At 38.2% G+C, this 14,349-nt stretch overlaps 1 protein-coding gene across 12 annotated transcripts in view; it reads left to right on the plus strand.

Moving 5' to 3' along the window:
* Nucleotides 1-14,349, plus strand: part of CRTC3 (CREB regulated transcription coactivator 3) — a 103,802-nt gene that overhangs the window by 7,664 nt on the left and 81,789 nt on the right. For all 12 annotated transcript variants that reach the window (XR_009542270.1, XR_009542269.1, XR_009542267.1 and 9 more), the window contains exon 2: nt 52-150. Coding sequence is in view for 4 of the 12 variants with exons in the window: in XM_060158109.1 (XP_060014092.1) it covers nt 52-150 (99 nt within the window). In the remaining 8 variants the exon portion in view is untranslated. The remainder of the gene's footprint in view (nt 1-51; nt 151-14,349) is intronic.

The following is a 14,349-nucleotide window of genomic DNA, read 5'->3' on the forward strand; positions in this document are numbered from 1 at the left end:
TCAGATCTTTGCTGTCATCTCTCAACAACTTTGAAATGTCTTTGTTCCCAGGTTCAATTTCAGAAGCTTCAGCAACTGCGCCTTACACAGTACCATGGAGGATCCTTACCCAATGTGAGCCAGCTGCGGAGCAGTGCCTCCGAGTTTCAGGTACCTGAGATACTTACTTTCTTTGAGCTGAGTGGAGTGTAAAAAGAGAAGCAAAAATTTTCCTTGAAAAGATTAGATCTTGGCTTCCCTGGTGGCGCAGTGGTCGGGAGTCCGCCTGCCAGTGCAGGGGACATGGGTTCGAGCCCTGGTCCGGGAGGATCCCGCATGCCACGGAGCAGCTGAGTCCATGCGCCACAGCTGCTGAGCCTGCGCTGTGGATCCCACGAGCCACAACTACTGAAGCCCGCGTGCTTAGAGCCTGTGCTCCGCGGCAAGAGAGACCAGCACCATGAGGGGCCCTTGCACTCGCCACAACTAGAGAAAAGCCTGCGTGTAGCAACGAAGACCCAACGCAGCCAAAAATAAAAGAAAAAGAAAAAAAGATTAGATCTTGAAGATAAACTGGGCTTAGATACAGTTCAGTATTCTTCTGGGAAGTCCATTGTTATTCTTTTTCCTAGTTACTGCAGCATAAGATAGTGTTATTTCACAAATGGTCTAAGGCAGCACTGTCCATTGGAAATATGATGTGATTCACATATGTCATTTAAACATTTCTAGTAGCCACATTAAAGAAAAAGAAACCAGTATAATTAATTTTAATATTATTTAAATGATTTAAATAATTATTTGACCCAATCTATCCAAAATATTATTGTTTAAACATAGAATCAATATTAAAAAACATTAATGAGATATTTCACATTCTTTTTTTCTTTTTTTTAAATTAAGTCTTTGAAATCTGGTGTGTATTTTGCACTTAAAGCACATCTTAATTTGTACCAGCCATGTTTCACTACCTTCATGTGGCTAGTTTCTACCATGCTGGACAGGACAAATCTACAGCATAGATAAGTGGTCTGTACTGCACTTATTTTTAAATTTTTTTAAATTTTTTTTTGGCTGTGTTGGGTCTTCGTTGCTGCGCGTGGGCTTTCTCTAGCTGCGGTGAGCAGGGGCTGCTCTTTGTCGAGGTGCGTGGTCTTCTCATTGCAGCAGCTTCTCTTGTTGTGGAGCACAGGCTCTAGATGCATGACCTTCAGTAGTTGCAGTATGTGGGCTCAGTAGTTGTGGTGCGTGGGCTCAGTAGTTGTGGCTTGCAGGCTCTAGAGCACAGGGTCAGTAGTTGTGGCGCACGGGCTTAGTTGCTCCGTGGCATGTGGGATCTTCCCAGACCAGGGATCCCTGTCCCCTACATTGGCAGGCAGATTCTTAACCATTGCACCACCAGGGAAGTCCCTATATTGCATTTAGATTAGTGCAGTGTCATAGGGTGCTTTAATCATTCATATTAGTGAAGAGCCTTGTTCAAAACAATGTGGAATTGGTGATTTAGACAGTGGTATATGGTACTGTTTTTAAGATCTGAATTAGATTTAGATATTCTAGTCTTTGAATAATTAGGAGGCTGACATTCTAATTATACAATTTAAGATTCAGTGTTAAATTTCTTTGTTGTGAAATCTGGTTCACTTGTTTGATGATGTCCCGTAAAGCAGAAATATTATTTAAATGGATACTTCCATTTGGGAGTGCTAATAGGAACTCTTAAATGTAATGTGATTAGAAAAAGTACTATATGAACATATTTGTACCTTAGTACACTGGACTCTTATCTTTAATGAGTTTGGAATCTCACTATAATACTGCCTATATTAGAAACCTACCTCTATAGATCAAACTATCTTACATGTTGGCCATTGGGTCATTCAGTATCCAAATAAAGTAGATCTCTGCTTTATGCTGGATTTCATGCTTCAGAAGATAGAACTTTGTCAAGATATGCTGTGTTTGAAATCCCGATTTTGTGGTACTTTCCTGTCAACTTTAGAGGAATATAAAATGTATTGTAGTGTCCTTTTCCTTGTGTATTGGGGGATGGGATGAAGTGACAGACCCAGGGCTTCCCGGGATTCTTTCTCTGAGTAATTTTTAAACTTTGAAACAATCACAAACTTACAGAAAAGTTGGATGTACAGTAAAAATAACTGTATTTTTACCCTTGAGAATAAGTTGCTGACCTAATGCCCTATCAACCCAAAATACTTCACCGTGTATTTCCTACAAGCAAGGCCGTTGTTCTACATAACCTGAATAGAACCATCAAAATCAGGAAATTAACAGTGATGCATTATTACCATTTGATCCTGAGACCCCATTCAGGTTTCACCAGATGTCCCATTACTGTCCTGTACAGCAAAAGGATCCAGTTCAGAGCACATACATTGTCTTTAGTCTCCTTCAGTCTAGAACAATTTTTCAATCTTTTATTTTTGACATTAAAGAAATTATTTTTGACTTTTGTGACCTTGCCACTTCTGAAGATCACAGGCCAGTTCTTTTTTAGAATATCTCTCTGTTGGGGTTTGTCTGATGTTTCTTCATGATTGGATTCATATTACGCATCTTTGGCAGGAATAGCCAAAGGTGGTTCTGTTATTGTATCCCATTAAGTGGGTGATTTTTCATTTTCATGATGTTCACTTTTATCACGTAGTTAAGGTGGTGTCTGTCAGTCTTCTCCACTCTGAAGTTACTCTTCTCCTTTGTAATTAATAGGTATTTTGTGAGGAGATACTTTATCCTGATTCTCATCAAACTTTCAATTTATACATTTATTTATTTATTTCTATATTTGTGGTTTTGTGATTTCTTATTTTTTCCCATGGTTTATAATCTATAACTATTATTGTTATTTTGGTCCTCACATTATCCCTGATTAGGCCAATAGGAGCTCCTTCCCAGGATTCTTGTCAAACAGAAAAAAAGGGAATCCCAGAAGCATAAATTTTTTTTAAGCAAACATTTTTGAAGTGTAATTTATATGCAATACAATTGACCTTCTTTAGATTTACAGGTTATGTTGTATAATTACCACCACAATCAAGATATAGAACAGTTTCATCATCCCCCAGAAGTTCCCTTAATATCCCTTTGTAATCTATTCCCAACCCCTACCTCCAGCCTCTGGAACCACTGATATGTAGTTTTGCCTTTTCCAATGTATCCTATAAACAGAATCAGAAGTAGAGTTCTTCTTTCACTTAGCAATTGCATTTGAGACTCATCCATGTTGTGACATGTATGAGTTTCCTAGAGCTGCCGTAACAAAGTACCACAAACTGGGGGGCTTACATTTTGAACAGCAGAAATTTATTCTCTCACAGTTCTGAGGCTGGAATTGTGAAATCAAGGTGTCCGTAGGGCCATGCTCTCTGGGGACTCTAGGGAAGAATCCTTCCTCGTCTCTTCCTAGCTTCTCTTGGTTGCCTCCAGTCCTTGGTGTCCCTTGGCTTGTAGCTCCATCATTCTGCTCTCTGCCTCCATTCTATATGACCTTCTTCCCTGTTTGTCTGTGTCCAAATCTCCCCCTTCCTTCTCTTATAAAGACACCAGTCATTGGATTTAGGGCCCACCCTAATCCAGTATGACCTCATCTTAACTTGTTTGCATCTGCAAAGATTCTCTTCCCAAATAAAGTCACATTCATGGGTACTTGGTGTTAGGACTTGAACAAATCTTTTTTGGGGAACATGATTCAACCCACTACGTTGCAGTTATCAGTAGTTGACTCTTTTTATTGCTGAGTAATATTCCATTGTATGGAGGTACGATAATTGTTTTATCCATTCATCACTTGATGAGCATTTGGATTGTTTCCATCTTTTGACAATTGTGAGTAAAGATATTCACATTCGGTTTTTGTGTAAACACCTAGTAGTGGAACTGCTGGATCAAATGTAAGTGTATATTTAACTTTGTAAGAGACTGCCAAACTGTTTTACAAAGTGGCTATACCATTTCACATTCCAGCAATGTTCCAGTGACTCTGCATTCTCTCCAGCCCTTGGTATTTCATTTCTTTTTTTTAAAATTGTGGTTAAAAAAACACAACATAAAATTTATCATCTTAACCATTTTTTTGGACTTTTTATTTTATTTTGTTTTTTTCACACACACACACTGTATTTTATTTTTATAAGAGATAAATAAACTGACACCAAGCATCCATAAATGGATGACCACAACAAAAACAACAATGATTGCAATTACCAAACACGAAACACACTCATACTATGTCATAATATTGACATTCAGTCCAGTAATCCTCCACTGTAACAGCGCCTTTACTTTGCAGTGAAAATTGATTTGTATATTTTTTGCCTCTGAGTCCCTGTGGGATTATTATTTTTTTTATTCAAACAGAAAGTCACAAATATTATAATCATCCTCATCAGTTCACTCAGTCCCATGTAATTAATTTTCTTTTTCATCTTGATCTTGTGTTAGCACTTTTATGAATTCATCAGTTTTCCATTAGAGTTCTGAAAATGCTTATTCATTCAGTTCAGCAATATAGTCAGTTACCAGAAACCTGTACTTGTCAGAGTCTTTTCCATGAATTCCTTGAAGATGAAACCCTTTTATAGAAACATTTTTGCGAAAGCTTCAGAGTACACCCAGAACTGTCTGTAAATGACAAAAGACTTAAAAATGACCACGGTTAAAGATTTGGTGAAAGTTCATAATAATGCAATTGACAAGGAAATTTAGTTATTTCTGAGATATACATTTTAAAGTAATAACTAGAATTATGACTTATTATACCAGAACATATAAGATTTTTAGAAAGTTCATGTAATGTCTGAAACATTTACATTAACATATTTCCATATAAATAACCCAAAGAAAGTTTAGCATTAGTTGTTTTTTTGTTTGTTTTTTTATACTGCAGGTTCTTATTAGTCATCAATTTTATACACATCAGTGTATACATGTCAATCCCAATCGCCCAATTCAGCACACCAGCATCCCCACCCCACTGCGGTTTTCCCCCCTTGGTGTGCATACGTTTGTTCTCTACATCTGTGTCTCAACTTCTGCCCTGCAAACCAGTTCATCTGTACCATTTTTCTAGGTTCCACATACATGCGTTAATATACGATATTTGTTTTTCTCTTTCTGACTTACTTACTCCATATGACAGTCTCTAGATCCATCCACATCTCAACAAATGACTCAATTTCGTTCCTTTTTATGGCTGAGTGATATTCCATTGTATATATGTACCACAACTTCTTTATTCATTCATCTGTCAATGGGCATTTAGGTTGCTTCCATGACCTGGCTATTGTAAATAGTGCTGCAATGAACATTGGGGTGCATGTGTCTTTTTGAATTATGGTTTTCTCTGGGTATATGCCCAGTAGTGGGATTGCTGGGTCATGTGGTAATTCTATTTTTAGTTTTTTAAGGAACCTCCATACTGTTCTCCGTAGTGGCTGTATCAATTTACATTCCCACCAACAGTGCAAGAGGGTTCCCTTTTCTCCACACCCTCTCCAGCATTTGTTGTTTTTAGATTTTCTGATGATGCCCATTCTAACTGGTGTGAGGTGATACCTCATTGTAGTTTTGATTTGAATTTCTCTAATAATTAGCGATGTTGAGCGTCTTTTCATGTGTTTGTTGGCAATCTGTATATCTTCTTTGGAGAAATGTCTATTTAGGTCTTCTGCCCATTTTTGGATTGGGTTGTTTGTTTCTTTAATATAGAGCTACATGAGCTGTTTATGTATTTTGGAGATTAATCCATTGTCCGTGGATTCATTTGTGAATATTTTCTCCCATTCTGAGGGTTGTCTTTTCGTCTTATTTATGGTTTCCTTTCCTGTGCAAAAGCTTTTAAGTTTCATTAGGTCCCATTTGTTTATTTTTGTTTTAATTTCCCTTACTCTAGGAGCTGAGTCAAAAAAGATCTTGCTGTGATTTATGTCAAAGAGTGTTCTTCCTATGTTTTCCTCTAAGAGTTTTAGAGTGTCTGGTCTTACATTTAGGTCTCTAATCCATTTTGAGTTTATTTTTGTGTACGGTGTTAGGGAGTGTTCTAATTTCATTCTTTTACATGTAGCTGTCCAGTTTTCCCAGCACCACTTATTGAAGAGACTGTCTTTTCTCCATTGTATGTCCTTGCCTCCTTTGTCATAGATTAGTTGACCGTAGGTGTGTGGGTTTATCTCTGGGCTTTCTATCTTGTTCCATTCATCTGTGTTTCTGTTTTTGTGCCAGTACCATATTGTCTTGATTACTGTAGCTCTGTAGTATAGTCCGAAGTCAGGGAGTCTGATTCCTCCTGCTCCGTTTTTTTCCCTCAAGACTGCTTTGGCTATTGGGGGTCTTTTGGGTCTCCATACAAATTTTAAGATGATTTGTTCTAGTTCCGTAAAAAATGCCATTGGTAATTTGATAGGGATTGCATTGAATCTGTAGATTGCTTTGGGTAGTATAGTCATTTTCACAATATTGAGTCTTCCAATCCAAGAACATGGTATATCTCTCCATCTGTTGGTATCATCTTTAATTTCTTTCATCAGTGTCTTATAGTTTTCTGCATACAGGTCTTTTGTTTCCCTAGGTAGGTTTATTCCTAGGTATTTTATTCTTTTTGTTGCAGTGGTAAATGGGAGTGTTTCCTTAATTTCTCTTCAGATTTTTCATCATTAGTGTATAGGAATGCAAGAGATTTCTGTGCATTAATTTTGTATCCTGCAACTTTACCAAATTCATTGATTAGCTCTAGGAGTTTTCTGGTGGCATTTTTATGATTCTCTATGTATAGTATCATGTCATCTGCAAAAAGTGACAGTTTGACTTCTTCTTTTCCAATTTGTATTCCTTTTATTTCTTTTTCTTCTTTGATTGCTGTGGCTAGGACTTCCAAAACTATGTTGAATAATAGTGGTGAGAGTGGACATCCTTGTCTTGTTCCTGATCTTAGAGGAAATGCTTTCAGTTTTTCACCATTGAGAATGATGTTTGCTGTGGGTTTGTCGTATATGGCCTTTATTAGGTTGAGGTAGTTTCCCTCTATGCCCACTTTCTGGAGAGTTTTTATCATAAATGGGTATTGAATTTTGTCAAAAGCTTTTTCTGCATCTATTGAGATGATCATATGGTTTTTATTCTTCAATTTGTTAATATGGTGTATCACATTAATTGATTTGCATATATTGAAGAATCCTTGCATCCCTGGGATAAATCCCACTTGATCATGGTGTATGATCCTTTTAATGTTTTGCTGGATTCTATTTGCTAGTATTTTGTTGAGGATTTTTGCATCTATATTCATCAGTGATATTGGTCTGTAATTTTCTTTTTTTCTAGTATCTTTGTGTGGTTTTGGTATCAGGGTGATGGTGGCCTCATAGAATGAGTTTGGGAGTGTTCCTTCCTCTGCAATTTTTGGGAAGAGTTTGAGAAGGATGGATGTTAGCTCTTCTCTAAATGTTTGATAGAATTCACCTGTGAAGCCATCCGCTCCTGTGCTTTTGTTTGTTGGAAGATTTTTAATCACAGTTTCAGTTTCATTACTTGTGATTGGTCTGTCCATATTTTCTGTTTCTTCCTGGTTCAGTCTTGGAAGGTTATACCTTTCTAAGAATTTGTCCATTTCTTCCAGGCTGTCCATTTTATTGGCATAGAGTTACTTGTGGTAGCCTCTTAGGATGCTTTGTATTTCTGTGGTGTCTGTTGTAACTTCTCCTTTTTCATTTCTAATCTTATTGATTTTAGTCCTCTCCCTCTTTTTCTTGATGAGTCTGGCTAATGGTTTATCAATTTTGTTTATTTTCTCAAAGAACCAGCTTTTAGTTTTATTGATCTTTGCTATTGTTTTCTTTGTTTCTATTTCATTTATTTCTGCTCTGATCTTTATGATTTCTTTCCTTCTGCTAACTTTGGGTTTTGTTTCTTCTTCTTTCTGTAGTTCTTTTAGGTGTAAGGTTAGATTGTTCACTTGAGATTTTTCTTGTTTCTTGAGGTAGGCTTGTAAACCTCCCTCTTAGAACTGCTTTTGCTGCATCCCATAGGTTTTGTTTTTATTTTGTTTATTTATTTTTTTTTGCGGTACGCGGGCCTCTCACTGTTGTGGCCTCTCCCGTTGCGGAGCACAGGCTCTGGACACGCAAGCTCAGTGGCCATGGCTCACGGGCCTAGCCACTCCGCGGCATGTGGGATCTTCCTGGACCGGGGCACGAACCCGTGTCCCCTGCATTGGCAGGCGGACTCTCAACCACTGCCCCACCAGGGAAGCCCAGAAGGCAGGTTCTTTACCACTGGACCACCAGGGAAGTCCCCTCCATAGATTTTTAGACTCAGCTTTTTGACTTCTACAAAAAGTCGTGTTGGGATTTTAAGTGGGATTTCACTGAATCTGTAATCAGGTTGGGGAGAACTGATGTTTTAATACTGAGTTTTCTAATCCATGAACATGGAACAGAAGCAGAGATTTTTGATTCAAGTTAAGTTGCTTATAATTAGTTATTTAAACACAGTCCACTTCCTTTTATGTTTATAGATCATTTTGGAGTTTACAGAATGTTTTCACAACTCCTATTCTACTTGATCCTTAATACATTAGTTGGTAAGCATAGCACTATATTAATATTGGTTAAAGACCAATTTTCTATCCTAATGGAGGATCTAAAAGTACATTCTTTTCACCTAACCCATTAGGCCCTTATTCAGAGAACACAAACTGACCAGATGAGTAAACCAAAGTAAGCTTTTCAGGCAAACTTCTGATAATCCTTAGCAACGGACAGGTCATTGGTCAGGGGTGGCTAAGGTTACAGCCCTCCTATTTCTAGGCAGGGCCTGGCCTGTGTACACTGAAGGCAGAGAGAGGAAGTGGCATTATCTTCTTCTCTGAGGGCTAGGGCTGTCTCTTCTGGTTAGGGGAGGGCCTGCCGTTCTCCAGTGCGTTGCAGCCTGCGTAACAGCGAGGGCGCCTGTTGGCTGTGCAGCCTGATTGTCAGGCAGCTACAGAGAGAGGGACAGAGGGCATCTCTTTGTATAGTGCTGTCTGGGTACAGTTGTAGCCTTTCACATCCTTCACATAACCTCCCTAGTTCTTTCAAATTATATCACTAAAAACTAATCACACTTTTTTACATTTCTGACTACTACATTTTTTAAAAATTGGGTCATCTTGTTTATAACTGAGAGTTTATAATTTAGGGAGCAATCTGGCGGCCAAAGGGAGAAAGCCCTATTGCAAGCAGAAGGGCTTGGCCAGATGCAAAATGGTGATTTTTCTGAGACCCACCACCAATACAAGTGGGTATAGTGAGGCCCAGAGTTTGCATAGCAAGTATTGTTGGAGAAGCAGAACTTAAAAATCGAGTCTTTGACTCCTAGTTCAATTTTAGTGGCTTTCCTTTGCTGAATTTCCTTTAAAAGTTTTATAAGATTCTTTAAAAAATGACTGGCAGGGAATTCCCTGAGGTCCAGTGGTTAGGACTCCACGCTTTCACTGCCGAGGGTGCGGGTTCTATCTCTGGTCAGGGAACTAAGATCCCGCAAGCTTCACAGTGCAGCCAAAAAAAAAAAAAAAGATTGGCAAGGTACATTGGTTAAATTCAAACAAATGGAAAACAGAAGTAGCAATATTAACCTCAAAATACTGCTGCTAATAATAGCCAACATTTGTTGAGTATGAGCTATGTGTCAGACACTGCATTAAGCTCACTACATAGATTATTTAATTTTCACAAAAACCCATTGGGTATATGTATTTGGTAATTGTCATAGCATTATTTGAGTTGTATGTGATATAATAACATAGCAACAAATTGCAAAAAGCAAAAACTAGTAAAATTAGGAGAATGTGACAGCACAATTGTAGATTTTTAATTCACTATAACAGTTGAGTCAGTACCCAAAATATAGAGTGATATCATTAGCAAATGAGGATTACTATATACAAAATGATTTTTGATAAAAGTCCCTTTTATTTTCTACTCAATATAAAATATGTAAAATCATATATCATTTCTTCAGCCTTCTGCCAGTGAAGCCCTGGTCCTTGAAATACTTTTTTATAATTTTTGTTGAAATATAGTTGATTTACAATGTTATGTTACTTTCAGGTATACAGCAAAGTGATTCATTTACCCATATATAAATATATATATGTATATATATATATATATATATTCTGTTTTTACATTCTCTTCCCTTATAGGTTATTACAAGATATTGAGTATAGTTCCCTGTGCTCAAAAATTTATTCCTATAATTTTTTTCTCTAAAAAGGTAAGATAACCTTTTTTACATATTCATAGACAAATTTTAAAAACAACATTTTTTTTCCTGATTGTAAAAGTGATGCTTATTATAGAAAACAGGTAACATTCCTGTTCACATTTTGGCTGTTTTCTTTCAGTAGTTTTGTTGTGACTGTAAATATTTTTAACAAAATCAACGTCATACTGCATGTATAGTTTTGTATCTTTTTGACGTCATGAACACTTTCTTATGTTTAAATGGTCTTCAAAAACATTATTTCTAGTGATTTATGATATTCTATCACATGGATGCACCACAATTTATTGAACTGCTCCCTTATTGTTGGACATTTGGGTTGTTTTCACTATTCATAGGATGTGTGTGTGTGTGTGTGTGTGTGTGTGTGTGTGTGTGTGTTTTGTATGTATAAATCGATCATATACTAGGCCAAAGAATTTCTCAGTAAGTTAAAAAACTGTTCCACCGTGATAATCCCAAACTCCTCCAATTTCTGTAGTCGAAGTGCATCTCTCAGAGCTCCTCCAGGCCCTTGTCCTCCTCACTGTGGGCTATGGGGCCTGACAAGGGGGAAAGGGCAGCAGAAGCAGGTTTGGATGAAGGGTGGAGATCTGTGCACCCACCACACAGCACAGGGAACACTCTGAACTTCGAGGAACTGAATTCCAAGGTGGTGAGAAGCTTATGTAGTGAAACAAGAGAGGCTGATTCTCACTGAGTATCCTTGCAGATTGTGCAGGGCAGAAAGATGAGATGACAGGGATCTGTCCATCTTGTACTTCTTTTTTTCTGAAGGAAGAGCTGAGGTTCCTGGATGCTACCTTGTCAGCTTGGAGTTAAATGACCGGCGGGCCTGCAGCCCATCCTCCTACTGAGCGTCCTCAGGCAAACCATGGAATTCTCTAAACCTCATCTGTGAATCATGATAATGACAGTCACTTGATGGGGTTGTTATGAGCATCTAGTGAATGCAGAATAAAATGCAGAAGAGCTTTGGAAACTGTCAAGTGTGAAACAACCATCAGTTATTAACACAAATAGTGCTCAGGAACAATTTTGAAGTCGGAAGTTTGTATTTATCACTTTCTACCTCTATTTTTCCTCTGCTCTTCCCGTTCTCCCGACCCCACCGAAACCTGTGCTGTCCAGTATGGTAGTCACGAGCCAGATTTACATCTTTAATTAAGATGAAATAAAATTAGAGGTTCAGTTTCTCACTCACACTAGCCACACTTCAGGTCTCAGGAGGCGCCACGTGGTGGGTGGCTGCTCCTGCGGTTGGCCCTCTTTATGCTGTGCCCGAGTCCCCATTTCAGCCCTGGGTTAAGGCTTCACCTGGCCCTAAAACCCAGTGCTTTCAGATGATCTTCCCCTCCTTCCTTTCCTTCATCAGTCAGTGAGATTTTTGTGTCTTGGCTAAAGTGCTTGTTTGGAGTACAAGAACAGTTTTCTGGGGGAATTCCCTGGCAGTCCAGTGGTTAGGACTCGATGCTTTCACTGCTGAGGGCCCGGGTTCAATCCCTGGTCTGGGAACTAAGATCCTACGAGCCACGCAGTGCGGCCAAAAAAAAAAAAAGAAAGAAAAGTATTCTGATTAAATTTCATATAAAAAATTTAAGGATGGACCTAGAGATTATCATATTAAGTGAAGTAAGTCAGACGGAGAAAGAAAAATACCATATGATATCACTTACATGTAGAATCGAAACTATGATACAAATGAACTATTTACAAAACAGAAACAGACTCACGGACTTAGAAAACAAACTTATGGTTACCAAAGGGGAGAGGGAGTGGGGAGGGATAAATTAGGAGTTTGGGATTAGCAGATACAAACTACTATATATAAAATACATAGGGACTTCCCTGGTGGCGCAGTGGTTAAGAATCCCCCTGCCAATGCAGGGGACATGGGTTTGAGCCCTGGTCTGGGAAGGTCCCACATGCCTCGGAGCAACTAAGCCCGTGTACCACAACTCCTGAGCCTGTGCCCTAGAGCTTGTAAGCCACAACTACTGAGCCAACGTGCCACAACTAAGGAAGCCTGTGTGCCTAGAGCCCATGCTCCGCAACAAGAGAAGCTGCTGCAACTAGAGAAAGCCCATGTGCAGCAACAAAGACCCAACGCAGCCAAAAATAAAAAGATAAATAAATAAATTTATTTTTAAAATAATAAATAAAATAAAATAGATAAACAACAAGGTCCTACTGTATAGCACAGGGAACTATATTCAGTATCCTGTAATAACCATAATGGAAAAGAATATGAAAAAAATATATATGTGCACATATGTATAACTGAATCACTTTGCTGTATACCAGAAACTAACACAACATTGTAAATCACTATATTTCAATAAAAAAATAAAAAAATTTTAGCTTCCACTTCACTACTCTAAAGCACATTTATCAATATTTCAAAAGAGGATGCCTGCAAAATCACATGTCTCCAGTTGGCAGAATTCCACACAGTAAATGATGGAAGTTAATCTGAAAGGCTGTGAGGAAGGGCTTATCCTTAAATAACTGGATGCACACACACCACACACACACACACACACACACACACACACATACACACACACAAACACACGTGTGTGTGCACACGCAGGTGGACATCTGAATCAGCATACTGACCCTGGGAGGGCTTTGTGTTCTCCTGTTCCTTACTTCGTCTAAGAGAGGATTAACTACTCTTCTTTTTCACTTCTCGTTAATTGATAGATAATCAATAAATAAATTCAAAAATTTCTTGAGCACCTACTGTGGTGGCAGAAACATATTTCTGTATGAAGCAGAAGAAAGATGGAAATGAGTAAGTTGGCCCCTCCACAGAAGAAGATTGTGGCCCGGTTAGTCCTTGTTGAACACCCCTCAGCTGTGGTCCTGAAGTCTGGGCAGACTGCATTTGGCCACTGCCCCCATGGAAGTAGGGCTGCTCTGCCTTAAGCCAAGAGTGATCATCATGAAGAAAAAGAAATAAAAGGAATACAAATTGGAAAAGAAGAAGTCAAACTGTCACTTTTTGCAGATGACATGATACTATACATAGAGAATCATAAAAATGCCACCAGAAAACTACTAGAGCTAATCAGTGAATTTGGTAAGGTTGCAGGATACAAAATTAATGCACAGAAATCTCTTGCATTCCTATGCACTAACAATGGAAGATCAGAAAGAGAAATTAAGGAAACACTCCCATTCACCACTGCAACAAAAAGAATAAAATACCTAGGAATAAACCTACCTAAGGAGGTAAAAGACCTGTACTCAGAAAACTATGAGACACTGATGAAAGAAATTAAAGATGATACAAACAGTTGGAGCAATATACCATGTTCTTGGATTGGAAGAATCAATATTGTGAAAATGACTATACTACCCAAAGCAATCTACAGATTCAGTGCAATCACTATCAAATTACCAGTGGCATTTTTTACAGAACTAGAACAAAAATTCTTAAAGTTTGTATGGAGACACAAAAGACCCCAAATAGCCAAAGCAGTCTTGAGGGTAAAAAACAGAGCTGGAGGAATCAGACTCCCTGATTTTAGACTATACTACAAAGCTACAGTAATCAAGACAATATGATACTGGCATGAAAACACAGATATAGATCAATGGAATAGGATAGAAAGCCCAGAGATAAACCCACGCACCTATGGTCAACTAATCTATGACAAAGGAGGCAAGGACATACAATGGAGAAAAGACAGTCTCTTCAATAAGTGGTGCTGGGAAAACTGGACAGCTACATGTAAAAGAATGAAATTAGAACACTCCCTAACACCGTACACAAAAATAAACTCAAAATGGATTAGAGACCTAAATGTAAGACCAGACACTCTAAAACTCTTAGAGGAAAACATAGGAAGAACACTCTTTGACATAAATCACAGCAAGATCTTTTTTGACTCAGCTCCTAGAGTAAGGGAAATTAAAACAAAAATAAACAAATGGGACCTAATGAAACTTAAAAGCTTTTGCACAGGAAAGGAAACCATAAATAAGACGAAAAGACAACCCTCAGAATGGGAGAAAATATTTGCAAATGAATCAATGGACAAAGGATTAATCTCCAAAATATATAAACAGCTCATACAGCTCAATATT

Source organism: Lagenorhynchus albirostris, chromosome 1, assembly GCF_949774975.1.
Source record: "Lagenorhynchus albirostris chromosome 1, mLagAlb1.1, whole genome shotgun sequence".
NCBI lineage: Eukaryota > Metazoa > Chordata > Mammalia > Artiodactyla > Delphinidae > Lagenorhynchus > Lagenorhynchus albirostris.